This window comes from Perca flavescens, chromosome 11 (assembly GCF_004354835.1).
Source record: "Perca flavescens isolate YP-PL-M2 chromosome 11, PFLA_1.0, whole genome shotgun sequence".
Classification (NCBI taxonomy): Eukaryota; Metazoa; Chordata; class Actinopteri; order Perciformes; family Percidae; genus Perca; species Perca flavescens.
Genome location: NC_041341.1, coordinates 11,397,780 through 11,416,526, shown reverse-complemented (window position 1 = coordinate 11,416,526; position 18,747 = coordinate 11,397,780). Strand labels below are relative to the sequence as shown.

The window sequence follows — 18,747 nt, the reverse complement described above, 5'->3', positions numbered from 1 at the left end:
TCGACTTACGTTAGCTGTTTAAGTTTAATTACTAATGTTAACTAGCATTTTAGTTAGCAATAATCAGCCTCTGCCTATGTTATATCCATATACCTACGCTCTCTGTCTCTGCAAGATTGGGAATGATTGAGATTTCTCTTGGCGCAGTTACCAGAAGACTTCACACTTTCAGACAGGTTGCTGATGTCACATCTACGTAGTCAAGCTCAATTGGAGGCTGCGCAGTAACGCTCAGCGCTCACTGGAAAAGTGCTTCTGATATACTTCACTGGTCTCCCGTGGAAGTCTACGGCGTCGCTTTGTGCATTAATTTTACTGTCTATGATTCATACCCTCAAATACGACCCACAGGAGCGTTTCATTAATTAGCGGCTCTAGTGGTGGCGGAAATACAACCCTAATATATAACCTAAAAACTACTTGGTTATGTTTAGAAAAAGATTGGGGTTTGGGTTCAAATCAGATTTACTGGCACATGGCATGTGTAAGTCCATTGGTCCATAAAGTTAAAACAAAAACTGACCATTTACTTATATTTTCAAACGGGACACGAACCCCCGGTCTCCTGGGTGAAAGATTGTTTGACACATCCAGCACCCCAACCTCCTTACAAGGAATTCAGGGGACATAAACATAAGAAAAACACAGTTTTGTAACTTGTAACTTGTGTTCTCTTACACTGGGGTTTGACTAGCCTACTTAAAGGATCTGAGTAGGTTACTTCTTCCACCACTGCTGATAAACTGGTCTCCTTGGGAAGGCATCGTTGTTGGATTTTACACACTTTCAGATTTGCTTGTAATGTTGCTACTGTACAGAAAAAAATGTTTTTGGGACCATTTATGTTCCAGTTGGCTGCTAATGTATTTAACGCTTTGCTTCCATTTGAAGCAGAGTCTCTTCACTGTTTAAGCCTGCACACTGTGGAGTGTTTGAACAAAACTCAGCGTTACGTAACATTGTTGATTCCTTTGTATATTTTAAACCATTGTCTTCAAAGTGATCCTCAATAGCAGAAGTCAAAAGGGAGACATTCACTTTACAAGCACGGACCATTTGCTTTGTTTAGAATCTCAGAGGAACAGTTTTTTACGAGAATCCTTTAAAAGGTAAGACGAGTAGATCAGATATGTACTCCAGTGCATTAATTAAATACCTTCCACTCCTGAGGACGGTACAAGGCTAGATCAGCCAAATAAAACAAGATTCAACATGTCAAGGTGACATGTGTTGGCCAGATGGCCAAATATGTTTTCCCTTGCACTGTGATAAATTATGGTTGGCCATGGTTCGCTCAGTAATTGGTAAACTGGGTTGTTCAGCTGTGTAGTGGAAACTCAGAGTGCTGCAGTTTTTTTTCCCTCTCTAACCAGTATCATTGTGATCGTAATCATAACATTTCCTACTCTTCAGTTTTTAAGCAGAAGCCTAAAACATTCAGTCTCTTCATGTTGAGCTATAGGCTCATTTCCAAGTTCTTTTCTATGATGATTTATTTGAATAAAATGTGCAAGAGAGTACAATGAAATTAGGAAAATGGATTGCTTTGGGTATCTTTTCTATGTATAGTAGCTGTCTTTTTTTTTTGTATTTGTAGTCCTTGGCGTAGCAGTTGATACCACAGCTGTCTGTTGTCTTATCTGGAAGGTGAAGGATAAAGTCTCAAGGGTAGTTTCATCGTCATTCACTTGCATCAGATGCGCCAAAGAGTCTGTGTGTGTCGTATGCTTGTGCAACTGTAGCTGTTGCAGAACCAAATAACAGCTTTTCTTGTTGTCTTAACGGCTAATAGGTCTTCGCTGACAGTGAATAATGTGATTCTTAGTGTGACACGATGATCATAATCCAACATTTTATTTTCATTTCAAAACACTGCATATCAATATAAATATACATACCAAATTAGACATTTATCCATCCATTTTTGTACATTTCTGTTGAACCTGTGCGCTATTTAGCTCAGTTTTATTTTGAAATCTGTGGCTTTCTGTGTTAGTTACAAGCCTAATTCACAGAAGGAACTTCCAATTCCGTCATAATAAAGACATGTTATCTTTGTTTTCCAGCATCATATGACTCAGTGTCAAAGCCCTTCATTATCATGAAAAAAGATGAGCCACATTGTGGCTTTTAACACATTCCTTCATACTTTATTATGATACAGAGAGATCAGCTGATTCCTCTCAGCTTGTGTGTCATCAGTTACACAGACAGCGCTTGTTAGCAGGGTAGAGTCAGGGTTGTTTTTGGTCTATATATGAGATTATTAGAGCGTGATGAAAAGATAAAATAATACCATCTTTATGCTTTAAGTCGGAGGCTTACTCCATATACAAAGAACTCTGGTTATTTCATTTCTTTCAGAGGTCAATCTTATCACTTTTAATCACTTTGACATGTGAAACAGCGAGTCTCAATGTCCAATGAATCAATTTCCAGACAATTTGAGAGGGAGGGTGGGTTTGACCTTTCATTAACAATGTTTCCTTTAACTCTTGTGTTGACTTCGGGTCAAATTGACCCATTTTCAAGTTTTATATCAGAAAATATGGGACGTAGAAATAAGAGCTGAAAATGTGTAGAAGAAAAATTTAATAATTTAAAATGTTGGGAAAAGCAAAAACAAAAAGGCTTCAAAAATGTCGGGAAAAAGGTTGATGGGAAGACAACCCCAAGATAACCTTCTGAGGACAAAAGACGCACCTGCGAGTCCAAGCGATGTTTGACACAACTCCTACCCCAAAAAAAACATTTATTTACTATTTTATTCAGATATTACGCTACTTTTGTGAACCCGAGACTTTTGTAAACTCATTTCAAGCACCAAAACAATTGAGTGTAGGTACTGTATGTTTTTCACAAGAGATTTGAGAAATGTTTCCGCTTTAGGGCCAAATTATCTCTTTATACATTGCTCTGGAACAATTTTGGGCATCACTATACAGAAAGCTGAGTTTGTTCTGAACATCTTCACATGAAACACATCATGTTATATGCAAATACCCTTTAATGGAGAATATAAGAATATATTTCAAAATGCCCTTAGACCTCAAAGGGTTAACGTACTGAAACTGCAGAGTGAAAGAACACAAGCAGACGGAGCAGGACGGATGCTACATGGCTGACACTAAATGCAAGGACAGCAAATGGCACTAAAGATAAAGAGTAAAGTAGAGAAGAGTATCATTTTCATCTGTTGAATGCCTAATGTTAGGTAGCTAGCCGCGCCTGCTCGTGTTTGCAACCCACGCTATTTCCTGTTTTGCCTTCTTTTGGTCACAGCATGAAAGGTGATTTTCTTCTTGCCAATTCCCTTCTGACAGAGTTGGAAACCCCCCACGTCTGTGGTGCACGATCAGCTCTTCGCTGTAGGCAGTGGGCACTCCTGTATCTGAGCTTCATCCACTGACCCCTCTGGCAGATGAACTGTCATTGTACAGGCACGAATCCCCCCAAGAGGCTCCAGCACATTGAACACCCGGTCCCACACATCCTGCTCTGGATCGTAGCGCTGCACAATGTCAACCATGCATCTGCTGTTCCAGGAATACCCCCCCACCACGTAGATCTGCCCATTGAACACCGTCACGCCCACATCGCTCTGGCCCCGTGACATCGGCGCCACCACCGTCCACTGGTCTGTCTCCGGGCTGTAGCATTCGCAGCCCAGGACGTCGTCGTAGTCGCTGCTGCCTCGGAAGTGATTCCCGCCCATGACGTAGAGTCTGTCTCCCACGGTGCACATGCAGTGCAGGCCGCGCAGCTCCATCATGTCGGCTCGACGATTCCACGTGTCGGCGACGGGATCGTAACACCAAAGCTCGTTCTGGAACGTGTCACGGGTGATGCCCCCTGTGTGACAAAAAAGAATCCAACAAATGTAACAGTATGTTAACAAAAAGGTCGATATATGACGGACTTTTACACTTATCAGTAGCCTATGTGGCAGTGAGCATAACAATTTCCTAGGGGGGAAATGTGGTTGATGTGAGTGGTTGTTTAGAGCTGCAGCTAATTGTCCATTTTATTGTTGATTAAGGTGTTGATTTTTTTTCAATTAATCAATTATTTAGTTGATAAATGTGAAAATTAAAGTATTAATCTTCAAATTTTTATTTGAATAAATGTCTGTTCGGTAACTATCTACCGCCGAATGAGGTAACACGATGGTGATTGAGCCTATGGCCCGCTGATGAAAGCTCTTGCATTTGCAGTATTAGGACCTGGGTGTCTGTGGTGACATTCCTGGGAAAAATCACAAGGGATGCACAGCTAGTGACGTGATTTCCATCAACCAGCAGTGGTTTGTTTGCCAGTTATGGTAGGCGGAGCTAACGCAAAAGACTCGCTTGACAACTCACCTGCGTGTGTGAAGCAGCATAATGTTTTTTCTGGTCTCTGCTGGCTTTGTGAGTAAGCGGTTACTATGGCTGAACGAACAAAGAAAAGAGCGATGACTACGGACTACGAAACTTTAAAAAAAGCGAAAGTGAGATCCAAAAACACACCTGCAACTACCGCTTATTGCCATAGGTTCCGCCAAAGAGCACAAAATGAAGATCTTCGAGATTGTAACTTTAATAGAAATTAAAAATAATAATTTATACTTTATTAATCCCGCAAGGGAAATTACAATGTGTTCACTCTGTTGTTAGAATACACATTACACACAGGCCTGAAATACACACACATGCTCAGTACCTATACATGCGCTAATGGAGAGATGTCAGAGTGAGGGGACTGCTGTCAATGGACAGGCGCCCCGAGCAGTTGGACGTTTGGTGCCTTGCTCAAGAGCACCTTGGCAGTGCCCATGCAGGAGGTGAACTGGCACCTCTCCAGCTACCAGTCCACCACCATACTTTGGTCCGTAAGAAAATTGTCATCACAAGTTACCAGAATCCAAAGTAATGTCATCAAACTGTTTACTTTGTTTAACCAGTGGCCAAAAAACACTATTTGATCAATTATTCAAATTGGAATGAACCGTAATGTACTGTATATTCCTGTTAATCATCAGTCATACTTACAATTCAAGAAAAAGTACAGAAACTACAGTATGCACCCTTTGTTCTAATGATGAGTGAATATTAGTCTTTTGGTCAGGTCTTTTTTTTTGTGGCCGGGAATTGAAAACAGATGTAACCGACCCACTTCCTTTAAACACTCTAAAGACGTGTGTGAATGAATGCTTCCTTCCACACTTCCGTCTTTTCTTTCCGAAATAGAAATGCCTATTCTCATTCCATTTTAGGTTGTTACTTTTATTATTCCACAGAGGAACAGGAAGTTGCAGTGAACAGTACAATTCTTTGATTTCACTTCTATAGAGTCCTCCTGGGTTCAGCTGAGAAAAAAAACAACTGAATGATCCACGAATCCGTGCTCACAGTTTATGAAACGGATTTTTATTCTGTGCACACGTTTAGTTTTTTTTTCTCAGCTGACCCCACTTCTTTTCTTATCACTATTAAAAAAAAGAAATTAAATAGAAATGTAAAGACTCTTAAAGCAACACTAGATAACTTTTCCCGCTTTGGTCCCCCTACAGGTTGTCTCATTCGAACTACAGCTCGCCCTACCCAATGTGGCAAACTTGCATAATGTAATGTAATGGACAAATCCGCTTCCAACCTGTAGGGGGACCAAAGCCGGAAAAGTTCTCTAGTGTTGCTTTAAAGGGTAACTACCGTTTTTTTCAAGCTGGGCCCTATTTTCCTATGTTTTTGTGTCTAAGTGAATGATGGGAACAACAATCTTTGAAATTGATCCAGTTTTAAGCGAGATCGCTGCAGTTGGCTGAGGCGAAACAAGCTACAATGTAAGTTAGGGCAATTGTGCAGCTTGTATTTTCCTTCACAAAAGTGCTTGTTTTGCCACTGATAGGCTCAGATTAATATTCCAAGTGTCTGACAACAGCAATCTTGCTTAATACTGGACCAATGTCAAAGATTGTTGTTCCCATTAGTTACTTAGACACAAAAACATAGGAAAATAGGGTTGAAAAAAAACGGTAGTTACCCTTTAACAATGAAAAAACAAACAAAATATTAAAGAAGTGGTGACCGCTTCTTGTTTTTAGTGAATGTTGAGCTGATGATGCCAGACATAACACTTTGATAAGCTAAATGTTCACTGGTTTGTATTCTGAATCTTTCTCTCTGGTAGTGGTCCACAGTCGTACAGCACATTACGTGTATACCTTTGTATAGCTGTGGCAAAATGTACTTTCAAATCAATTGTCCTGCAACTTTAAACCTTTTACTTTGTATCTTCTTTTTAACTTAATACTAAGCCTGAGTTTCAACTCAAAAACGGGTGGAATGAGATTAATCTGTGACGTAAATACAGTACGTTATGTATTCTGGTAAATATCCCCAACACATTATAGCTTATGAGAGCTGTGGGTTTTAAATTTGTAAACCCACTTCAACCACAGGTCTTGTTGTGTTTCCTGTCCTACGTGTGAAACTTATGTTTCGGCTCTCAACTTGAGAAGCTGGTTTCCTGTCCAAGGTTGCTAAGAAACAGAAAAGAGAGCAGCTCATGAGAGTATGCTGCTAAACAGGAAGTGGTTTTAAATGGACCTGCCTGACAATTTCGCAGTAAAGTTTTAGATGTGAAATAAAACATTCTGTACTGAAGGATCCAGTCAGAGGTCCAATGTGATCTGAGTCCTACGAGCTGCTGGACTGTTAGACTCCCAAACTGATTTCAGGGCTGAGTGAGTTCCGCTGCAGGATGGTTTTGGGTGATTCCACTGTCAAGGACCTAAATCCTCTGTCTGTCCTGTGTAAAGGTCCAGTATTCATTCCAGAGGGTTTGTGATATTTTATAGCACTCCCATCAGGAAGAAGCATCATCATTCACCTTTTACCTCTAGTAGTGCCATTGAACAGTTTGATTGTGTTTGTCCTGTGCTCACACACTGTACCCGATTACTAATATATTAGTAAGGTAAGTATGTCCAGAGTTATGGTTTCTAGTTTTGTTTCAATTCCCATTTGGCCTGCAGGGTTAGAGCTCTTTTTTAAAGCTTTTAAGTGTTCACATCAGGTACTCTTCTGCTTGTGTGAAATTGAATTCAGTTTTTATCAACAATTTGAATCACTTTTGGGGAGTTTAAAGACTTTTTTTAAAGAGATGGTATCTGTCACAACTCAGGAAATGCAGGACCCAAATGCAGAAAAGTAGGCAGACAGGATAAGTTCAGTTATTTAATGCCAAAGGGAAGGTATATATACTGTATATTTAGGCTTACAGACAGACAGATACAGGCAACAGAAGCTCAAAAGCGAAAAACAACAGCACGAGGCAAGAAAGCAACGTTGCAACCTCAACAAACTGGCCTTGAGTGAGTAAAAAATATCAACATGGCAACAATGAAAGGGCCGCAAATCTTCTTCCCCTACTATAGCCACGCCAAGAGCTGCTCTTCAATAGCATTCACACACTACTATTGGCCAGGCGTCCATGCTTACGCTACATAACGTAACCCGATTTGTACGGGTCCTATCCCCTGACCAATCGGCTATCCTAACCTTAACCACTCGAGATCAATGCATAACCCCAACCAATCGAGCTGCTATTGAAGTGGGTCTTGGCGTGGCCATAGTAGGAAAACAAATTTGGCGAAGCGGCCTGGGGAATACTAGCTTGACAAGCCAGACCCACATAAAGATGTTGGGTCTAGGAACTCACCATTGGCAGGGCTCAATCCGAGGGGCGGGATAAACGGTTGTCTTTCAAATTCCCTCTGCACTCATAGCCAACCAGAGTGACGCTAGTTGATAGATTAAACTTTTGCCGTATCCGGTTGGCAAAACCCTGAACACATCTTCTTTTTTTAAGAATGACTTAAGTGCTTAACTCCAAGTCTTCCAGAGTTGATTCGAAAGGCCGCTGTTCGCCAGCAGCAGCAACCATCTTCTTTGTTTTCAAGTAGCAAACCGTCGCAACTCTGCTTAACTATGTTAAGTCCACCGACTGACTCTATACACAATGTGATTGGCCTGTCCAGAATTTGGTTTTTCCAGCTCGCAAGCCAACGGAGAGTTGCTAGACGACCCTGGCTGCAAATTACATTTGCTGCCGCTAGGGTGCGTCTAGATTTCTAGGCTAGGGGGAATACAGGAAATGTGGCTGGAGGGGAGGGACAGACTGTGACAGGTATCCACCCAAATGCACAGGCAGCACTGAAGCTCTCTGCAAATATTGTACATCAAACTGTATTCTACCTGAGGAGTTCCTTTGCACATCTGACACTGGATGATATGTGAATGTTTATTGGTAGGCTACCTTGAAGGACCTGATTGCGTCATTACAAGAATGTCCTCACTAGGTAATTTGTTGAAACACTTAAAATGATCTTTGTCTAGGTGTTATCCATTGTATGAATGATGACTGTCAAGTTGCATGCAGCTGTGAGAGACCTTATTGAAGAAGTAAGTTTAGATGCTAAGCATGTCGTGTCATGCCTGGGTGTCAAAGTTGTGTCCTCCTATGAATAGTCATTGTTGGTTTCTTTTTACCACAAAGGCAAGCTTTCTATAACTCCAACCATGGCTGTGAAGTTTTCCTAACCACCTAGTTCTTGCTAAACTAAAACCAGACCTTAACCTTAGAGATAGCAGAACAGAAAATGGCCGTGAGAGTCATTTCTGAAACCGCTGTAGGGGTGGGTTAGGGAGACACTGACTTCTTATTTAGGTGTGAGGACTTCACACAGTTGTTCATCATCCATTGTGCCTTTTAACACCTTCTGATGTAATTTTGGGTCTGTCTTATTAAGTAAGCAACTATTAGCTCTGTGCTCGTGTGCTGTTTTAGAAATTGTGAATTTGATTTGATCTTTTAGCTCCTTGGTACTTTACTTATCACTGTGCTATGAAAACAGAAGTTAGCTCAACAAAAGTGTTTTCAGACAACGTGAAACAAATTGTTATATTGAATAATTGACAATGGAAAGATGCAAGTGGTGCAAACTGATGCAAAGGTGCATCCAAAACATTTGCACTTATTGCACTACCAGGGATTTATAAATCTACTTCATAAATAAAAAACTTTATGACATTAAAGCTTTAGTGCGTAACTTTTTGATATTAACGAACGTCCGTTACATTCAAGCCATTGCCAAATGAGTTGCTAAAAAGCTAATTAAGACTATCAGCTCCACACAACTCTCTCTGTATTTCTCATTATGACTATGTTCAGAAACTCGAGTCGTCGGCGACTTTCGCACGCAGAAACTCGAGTGAATATAATTACCTCTCCCGAAGAGTCCATCATGTTTTTTTAATCCTCTGTGTCCCCCTTGGCTACTAGCAACTGCGTGGAGGAGGGGTGGGTGGGAGGGGGGTGCCCAATCATGGAACGCTTGTATCATGTGGATGCGCCGGCAGTGTTGTTGTCATTACTTAGAATTCCTCATGGGGGCGACAGAAACTATGCACTATAGTTTTAAGATAAACCCTGAGTGTGTGTTTAACAGTGTTAACTTACCTGAGATGTACATGAGGTCCCCATGAACTGTGCCAGCGTGTCCATAGTGAGGCTCCACCATATTGTTCACAAAAGTCCACTCATTTTTCTTCAGGTCGTAGCACTCCACCGTGTCTGATAAAAGTGACAGAGAGATGTTTGTCCAGTATAAAAATCTCCAGTAGTAGTGAGTGCAGTCATAGCAGCAGCATTATAAGTATAAGTATGGTTTTATATATGGTTTTCTTAAAACATGTTGATATGCTAGTTTTAAAGGGCTATAACCTATATTTTTATACAACTAAACAATGTGAGAGGGGTCGCTCGTAGTCATCAGCCTTCTGAATCACTTGAATCTGCAGCTCCCCTCAGCTTTACAGAGCTGTACATTAAGTTTCATTTCATTGTTTAGCTGTCCGACCCACAACTGTACTGTTTTCAGCTGGAGCAGGCTGCTGTTTTCAGCCAAAAGGCTTTAAAAACCCACTGTACACGACCTGCTACGCCCCAAACAGCAGACAGACCTAGAGTTAGAGACTAGCTTGTGAACATAGTGGAGCATTTAGCAGCTTAAGGGTCAGGTATTTTTCTCAGGAGTTTGTGGAGACCAAAAACAGAGCTAAAAAAAGAGTGAACAATGTATATTCATCAGGTGGCCACAAACACAACTTCAAATAAATGTCAGCTGACAGTACTGAAAGCAGTACTGACTGCAGTAGAACAATAATTACCAATCTCTCCTGAGGCATTCCTTCCTCCAACTGCAAACAGTTTCCCCTTCAGAGCGCTCAGGTGGAAGAAAGTCCTCTTCTCGTTGAGCGAAGCAATCTGCAGCCACTTGTCGAAGCGCGGGTCGTAGCGGTAGGCGCTGTCAATGGCCGTCTTACCCTTGGTGTCATAAGTGCTCTGGCCTGCAAAGTCAACAAGAATCAGAGTTAATCAGAGTGGATGGGGGATACATTTTTATAAAAGCATTGATTTATATTTCTTATTTCTTATATATAATATAATTTACTCATACTTTGAATCATGATGATGCACAATATACCATGACTTTTAAGGGCTTTAACTTATAAATAAAATAAATAAAAGGTCTTGGTCCACAGTTCCTATTCGCCAAACCAACAGGGGCTTGATCACAGTATGTTTCTGTACGCTAGGATTTTCAAGCATGAACAACTATTATTTACTATCTATTATTTGAATGGACCATGATTGACATTTTAACATTAGCTTCCTCTATTTGGTGTATTTTTGAGAGTGTATAGTGTGAACTGTAGGTGTTCTGACCTCCGACAATAAAGAGGAAGCCACCTAGAAGAGCCACTCCATGCTGGTAACGCGGCACCTCCATGGGCTTCAGGGCCCTCCAATAGCCCGTCTTTTCATCATACAGCCTCAGCTCCCGGCTCACCACCAGTTGCTGCCGCATCACACCGCCCAGAGCCAGGATGTGGGTGTCGTTTGAGCGTATTTGTGTGCGTTCAGTCTGCAGAGCTGGCTGCATGAAAGGCATCATCTGGTAGTTGCTGGCCTCCAGCAGGAGGTTTACAGAGGCTGTCTCAGAGCGCATCAAGGAGTCTCCTCCCTCTTCTTCTTCCTGGGAGATCTGAATCAGCTCGCTGGGGCTCATCAGTGGGAAGCGAATATGGCGCATCAAGGCGTAGACAGAGGAGCGGCGACTGGGGGAGTTGTGTTCAAGCCATCCTTTAGCGATGTGGTAGAGCTCCATCTCAGAGAAACCCTTCAGGGAGTTGCTGGACAGAGCGTTGGCCATGCTGGTTTCAGAGAGCTGGAGGTAGCGTTTACACTCCACCAACGCTGAGAGGTTCTGGCTCACAAACTCACCTAGGTTTGATACAACAAACAGGATCAACACTGATGATAATGAACCGAAACAATGTCTAATCTTTAGTTTTCTTACTGTATGTATGAAAAGTGGGTATAAATAATGGACCATTTTAGGGATTGCAGAGGATCCAAAATGTTGAAAAACTCCAATACAGAAGCTCCAATCACATCTTCCAACTTATCAACATATTAATACAGATTTAAGAAAGATTGAACTTTCATTGCTGTGCTCTTAGATCAGTTTCACGAACGCTCACCTATATTCAGCTGAACATCCTCCAGAAGCAGGTCTGTGGCGATGTGCTCCACCTCCACACAATTATCAATAGTGATCTGCATTGAAGAACAGCATTTAAAGGAAATACATTAAATTCATGTGAGTAAAAATATAATTATTGGCACTGCATTGAATTTCCCTATTTTGCAGCTGTAACTATTAACAATCACAAAGGTCACTCATAAAAGTCTTTTATTTTGCACTGTATAATTGACACACTGAGAGAGAGAGAGAGAGAGAGAGAGAGAGAGAGAGAGAGAGAGAGAGAGAGAGAGAGAGAGGGCATTAAAAGGACAGTGAATCTCCCGGGGTATCTGGCAGCTTAATGAGCTCGACCTCTAATGTAGCTAAAGTTGAATTTATGCAACATCATGAATTCCCTCACCTCACTGCTCAGAAGCTGATTACAGAAGCTCAGGACAGGCATGACCTGCAAGAAGTTTGCAGCCTCCAGTGTGTCCTGGAGATTACCCATGTCGAGGCTGACTTTGGATGTGTAAATGAAGTCTATGATGTTCTTTAAACCCGACTTAGTGACCCCATGCAGCTTGATCTCTCTCATCTCCTGCTCTCTCATGCCTCCTGAACAAGGACAAAACAAAGAGACAAAGACAAGGTGAATCCATCGTTTCAGAAGATCTGTCTTGTGCAGGGAGGATGCCAAAGTGCACATTCAGCAAGACACAAAGACAACTCTGACACTGTAAAGCCTGGCTGCTCACTCAGAACACGGGTGAGGATAATTAAAGCACTGTAGTTAATGATGTTGTCAAATGCAGATACCTTCTGTGAAGCTCAAACTGAAAGGAAATGAAATGCAGTGTCTTTACTTTATTATTTGTGAATGTTTATCTAAAAATGAAAGTATGAGTGGCGCTCTGAAAACAATAAATAAGTTGGAATTTTATATTTACCTTCATTGAAAATATCAAATTACAAATGAGTCACAGGGTAGTAGTACTATATTGCATGTGCTATCCCTACAGTCGTGGCTGTAGGGATAGCACATGCTAAAGTTAGCATGTGAGCATGCTAATAATAGCCTGACAAGCTAAGTCTTAGAACATGGCCTTTATGTGTGATGATAATTAGCAAATGTTAGCATGTTGTCCTACTAAACAAGATGGTAATATGATTAACATTATATACCTGCTAAACATCAACAGCATTTTAGCGGGAGCATGTTTGCATTTAGCTTAATGGGAGAACAGCCTCTCAAAGCAGCTAGCATGGCTGTAGAATCTTGTTGATACTGTGGTCTGTGGTGTATTCCTGAAATGTGTTTCTAATGTTCTGTCCATCCAAATGTAGTGTTGTTGTAACATACTAATGCACTTGACACTGTGTGTATTTCACCATGTCTTGAACTCAAAAGCCCAACTGTCCTACGTTGGCCGCTCTCAACCCAATAAAACCAGGACATCTCACCTGTGAACATTGCCTTGAAATAGTCACTGCATGAAGCCATGATGACTCTGTGGACTGGGAAAGTGTCTGCGCTGTCCCCGGGAACCAAGACGACGTCACAGAGAGTCTCATCTCCTCGAAAAGCATCAAGGCCCTGGAGGAAAAACAATACTTCTCATGAATGGGCTTGACATGTATTTTTACATGAATCACTATCATGATAATGTTATGAAACTGCTGAGGGGATTGATGCTGGCTTTGGTGGGTAATATCACATATATTGTATACAGTACGCAACAGTAGGAGGACCAGATTATTTTAAAGATGCTTTTACCTTCAGTTTAGTGTAAGACAAATTCTTTAAATAAAATAAAATCCTCTTCATAACAGAAGGTATTATGTTTTAATCTAATGTAGTTCTTATTTAGAAGAAAAATAGACTATAGTCAAATGAATTGATGATTAAAATGATGAATTGAGGTTAAAAGCTACATAAAGTAGGCAAAAGTGAAAACCTCACACCAATTCCAGGGATTTAATAAACGTAGAGAACTTGTTGCTTTCTTCCATATTTGTGCCCCCAAATAAGTTGTTGTTAATAACAAACAATACCTGCAAAACAGATGTTCCATGGTCAGTGCTGCTGAACACCTTGGACAGCGGCCGAGGGGGAAGTTTGGGCTTTGTGGATTTGTCTGGGCGTTTAGGTGGCATTTCCACGGGTGAGGGCAGCGGAGCTGGAGCAGGAGCTGGAGCTGGAGGTGGAGGTGTAGCAGGGCGTGGTGGAGAAGGCCTGTCATCTATCAAACCCAAATAGAGAACAGATATTGAAAGATGAGGAGCGCCATGATGCTGTTGTTGCTGAAGGTGCGTGGCACTGCTAAACTACTAAAATGTATTGTTACTAGCAAAGATATTAGAAACAGAATGTACTTAAAGTATCAAAAGTAAACTTTTCCACCACCTATATTTGGTCTGTTTGCATTGAACACTTTGGACACAAACCTTGTGTAAATTTCTTCTCTTCCTCGTATCAGATGGGATCAATAATTTGTAATAGAAATCGAAGCTACAGAGAGCCAGTGAGAACACACACACACACACACACACACACACAAACACACACACACACACACACACACACACACACACACACACACACACACACACACACACACACACACACACACACACACACACACACACACACACACACACACACACACGCACACACCTTGTTGAACAGGTCTGTCAGGTGGAGCAGGAAGTCTCTCCGGCTGAGCCGGGGGTCTCGGAGGATCCCTGGAGTGATGCCTGCTGCCCAGGCGAGACAATCTGCGGCTCAGCCTCCCTGGCACGCTGTCATCTCCACTTCCCCTACAGAGGAAGAGGAGGAGAAGGAGGAGGAGGAGGACACTTTCAAGACCAGCTTGTACTTCATTCACATCATTTTGCATACTCAACACACTCCTTCCAGTGCAATCTGATTTCTTTCAGAGGCATCAGGCTTTCAAGAATTATGATGTTGAGCCTGCATCCATAACAGTTTGTGAGAAATAAATATTTTAGATTTAAGATTATTTTATATTTTGAGTTTGATGAAGTGTAAGGTTTGTTAGATATGTATTAAAAGTCAACTGAGAGACAAAAGTCTTAAAGGACCATGTTTTCCTGACAAATTGTTAGAATATGACACCAGGGGGCAGTTCTTCTACACAACAAAGGGATGTGTGAGGTACATTAACATGACTTTTTCAGGAAGAACTAAAATTGAAAATAAAAGGAAGAAGGAAATTGTCCTTTTGGTGCCTTATAGATTGTATATAAGGACAGATCTTCTGAAGGGACGGGAGAGAACACTGGTGTCTTCTCCTGTGCACAAATAATAAAGGTTTTGATTCATCACACCAAGCGACTGCACTTTTTAAGAGAACAAGAAGGAGAAATTATATGACAAGCTTCATGGTCTTTACATTGTAAACCTATTATGTACAATACATAAGTGTTTTGGCAGTTTCAACTTTTATTCTCTGAGTTTTATCTCTCAACACTTCCTCTTAGGTTGTGTACAAATACCACTTCCTTCAGTTGCCTTGGCAGACCCTAATTTACAAACATGGCCCAAAGCCTATAACTTTAATCTCTAATCTGAATCGTTTGATTAATGAAATTTCCTGGAAGAAGCCCTGCAGTTTACAAACTTGCCTTACTGTATCTGTTTTGTACTGCGTGTCCTGTGATCTAAAAATGAGCAACCAGTCAATCATGTTCAAGTGGACCACTCCTTCTCTTCCTGACAAGCTCAGTCCGGGTCAAATAAAGAAAATACTCAGAGAAAGAAAAAAAATATGTATGTAAATACAAAACAAAGCAGAGCCTAGTCCACCACCAAAATATTGAAAACACAGGATTGGAACCTGCGGTCATTCTTAAATTGATTGACAGGTCATAGAACCCCACTGGAAAACAACTAAATCTATCTGAAATTTTGATGTTGTTTATGCTTTTTAAGTGTGTTTCTACACAATTTAAATTCTAGGCAGTTAATAGCTTTAGTCATTGTTCAGTCTTTAGAATTATAAGTGTGCAGGAATCCAAATGCTTAAATATTTACGTAAACCTACTTTTAAATGCTTAAGAAATACAATCTTTAATAAACACAGTATGTGTTCCTGTCACTCTGAGCATTAAACATATCTTACAGTAGTAGGGATCCAAATGGACGCTGCAAAATGAATGTAGGCAGAAACTTAAGAAGAAAATAGGGGAATCCAACACTTTAAAGTACTCATATTATGCTCATTTTCAGGTTCATAATTGTATTTAGAGGTTGTACCAGAATAGTTTTATGTGGTTTAATTTTCAGAAAACACCATTTATGTGTTGTACTGCACATTGCTGCAGCTCCTCTTTTCATCCTGTGTGTTGAGCGCTCTGTTTTAGCTACAGAGTGAGGCATCGCACTTCTGTTCTATCTTTGTTGGGAGTCGCACATTCGCAGTAGCTAGGTAAGGACTACTAGCCAGTCAGAAGCAGAGTATGAGGGCGTGCCACTCTAGCAGCTAGGTGAGCATTATAACGTGTGTTACAAAGTGACGTACGTTTGTCACGGAAGTAAAGGCTGGACTACAATAGAGCTGTTTGGAGCAGTTTTCTGTTGGAGATGGTAAGTCCCTTTGGGGTGGACTTTGGGCTTTTTCACTTTGTAAACCTAAAACGTGCACAAAAACGATATATAACACAATAAAGGAAAGGGGAAAAGCCAAAAAGCATAATATGAGCACTTTTCTGTGATGTTGTTTCAGAGCTCGGTACTGCAGTAAGTGATAAATCCAACAACACCCTAAACTATTAGCACTGTTCTATATTATACAAGCATGTTGAATTATTGCAATATCAAGAGGAGAAATGTTGAAAAACACCTCACCCTCAAAAACACCTTACCCCATGTCATTGGCCTGCTGTGGTTCAGGATGCTGGTTGTTACGCTGGTGAGACTTCCTACATGGAGACAAGATTTTAGCTTCAGTGGACACATTACTTTTTAATCTACACAGGATTTTTTGGTAGTAGAGTGTGTGAAGTGGGCTGTTTTGACCCCAGAAGAAAACATCTACGGGAAATGTTCATACATGCTAAACGTTTTTACTTCGTTTTTACTTCTTCTGTAAGATGACTCATGTTGTGTCTCTCTCAACAGTTTATTTAGATTTGTCATAAAGTTTCCTCTGTATGAAGTTATCCATCCTGTTGTGATGTTCTCTTTTTCACAGCTGGGGGGTTAGTGAGCAAAGTTGATTGAGTAGCGTGAGTTGTATCTGAGAGTAGCTGCTGCAAATGTGGTTTGTTGTATTTTGGTGCACAGCCTGTGCCCCTAGTGTTTGTTTGATGTTTACGACCCCTGTGTTGTCTCCCGAGACTGGGATTTTTCACGGTGTATTCAGGGGCCAGGCAGCTAGTGGATCAAGGAGAGATGCCTATGATTTGAGACATACATTAAATTGCGCTGAAACCGTGCAGGAACTCATAGTGCACCTTTAATGTCTTAATATGCCAAATCCTGTGGGCAATAACAGTTTGAGGAGGTTTTATTTACTGTGTTTACTGGACAGGAAAGCAATACTTCACGTCCTCTTGAGTGCTTATCATTAGAAAAAAGCCACGTTAAAGGCTTTGTAGTTGTTCTAAATCAGCTGCAACGATGTTTGGTGTAACTTGCAATGTACAGCAAACACCTGTACTATCCGGTGGTGTACCAGTATGTATTGTATGGCATTACATCCTCGTCATTCTTCAATTCAAGATTCCTTTCATCGTCATTCAGCAAAACACAGAAATGTAAAGCATGAACGAAATAATGAGCATACCTCCTTTTAAAAACAGATAAAAACAGGGTAATAAATAGTCATCTTCTTCACGCTCCATAATTATCTTTTATCTACAGTTATTTGTCTTTTCAGTTTCCACTAAATATAATAATAGTAATATCTTAGATTTTTATAGCACCTTTCAGGGGACCCAAGGACACTTTACATAAAGACTGTTACAGTTACTATAACTGCAGTGCATTGATGTATATCTTTAAATTTTGGTGATCATATTTGTCATGCTCTCATTTGTTTGAACAGTTGTTTGCACACAATAAAAAAGATGACATTTACTGCCTCCCACACATTACACACACCGTTTTTGATAATACACAGCAAAAAAAATGGATTTCGGATAAAGAAAATGCTCGCTATTGATGTTTTACTGTTTTTCAGTGTAACTAACTGAACTCTGACTTCTGTCATCTTCACCTCCCACCGTATCGGTGCAAGGACTTTCATGAAATGTAATTTACTGTAAAACCATTTAATGTTGCGTCTTTGCGTTGTGTCATAACCTAAAAGCATTGGATAAAAAAAAGAAGAAAAAAAAAGATATAAAGGCGTCTAGGTAGGGCTTCCAGATTTGGCTTTTACCAACTTCAGATCACCTCTTACATTAAACAAAGTGACACACAGTGACCACACTCGAGCTCTTTCTCAACTGACAAGTGTGATAACGAAAAGACAAAGTAGCTAAGTGTAACAAATACTTTCAAAACAGACTTGAGTGAAACGAAATGCATCACTACACCCTAAATGCACCTTCCTGTACAGCTGAGCCAAGTGTATACACACATATTAATTTGTGGGACTTTATCGTTCTCTGCTGCGGCCTTGCATGGAGCTGGATCCGAAACATGTGCAAACACCTGTGGGTGACCTACCTGGAAGAAATTCTCCTCAGCAGACTGAACCCTAGGCCTCCCTCCAGCCTGTTCGTCTAACCAACCAGATCTCCGAGAGGAACACAGAGGAAAGTGCCTGCTGAACTGCGCCAGCTGGTTTGGAGAGTAGAAGCGTATGGGTGAGCATCAACGTTTCTTTGCCTTAAACCGAGACCTCAGTCACTTCCTGTGCTACTTCTCTTTCTCGCTGTCTGCGCCTTCTTGCATCTCCCAACCCGACTGTGACACACTTGTGATACTGTTAGTGAAATAATCAGCAAAAGGTTTCACAAGCTGTGTGTTTTTTTTTAAGGTTTTGAGTTGAGCATACAGGCACACTAGCAGGCCTTCGATTGCCTATGTAGATAAGCATGATAACCCAAATGGAGGAATGAAACGTCTGAAATTGTCATTTTTATATTTCTTGGTATTTTGATGTATTTTGCTGGATGAAAGTTGAAAATATCACAATCCCATG

The 18,747-nt window shown here is 40.9% G+C and overlaps 1 protein-coding gene across 1 annotated transcript; it reads right to left on the bottom strand.

Annotated features, from left to right (window-relative positions):
• Positions 1-2,943: 2,943 nt before the first annotated feature.
• Positions 2,944-18,415, bottom strand: si:rp71-68n21.9 (kelch-like protein 9). The gene is made up of 11 exons (XM_028591606.1): positions 18,270-18,415; positions 16,460-16,516; positions 14,250-14,392; positions 13,628-13,815; positions 13,037-13,169; positions 11,994-12,190; positions 11,589-11,664; positions 10,771-11,328; positions 10,212-10,391; positions 9,502-9,615; positions 2,944-3,852 (listed from the first exon to the last, which is right to left on the bottom strand). Exons 2-11 carry the CDS (start codon positions 16,462-16,464, stop codon positions 3,356-3,358), a joined length of 2,091 nt encoding a protein of 696 aa, XP_028447407.1. The 5' UTR covers positions 16,465-16,516; positions 18,270-18,415; the 3' UTR covers positions 2,944-3,355.
• Positions 18,416-18,747: the final 332 nt, after the last annotated feature.

Excerpts from the sequence above, each read along its gene's own strand:
- si:rp71-68n21.9 (XM_028591606.1), bottom strand. Across the intron at positions 13,170-13,627 it reads ATGGAACATCTGTTTTGCAG|GGCCTTGATGCTTTTCGAGG; the intron begins GTATTGTTTGTT and ends TTTTTCCTCCAG. Across the intron at positions 10,392-10,770 it reads CTTCCTCTTTATTGTCGGAG|GCCAGAGCACTTATGACACC; the intron begins GTCAGAACACCT and ends TTGACTTTGCAG.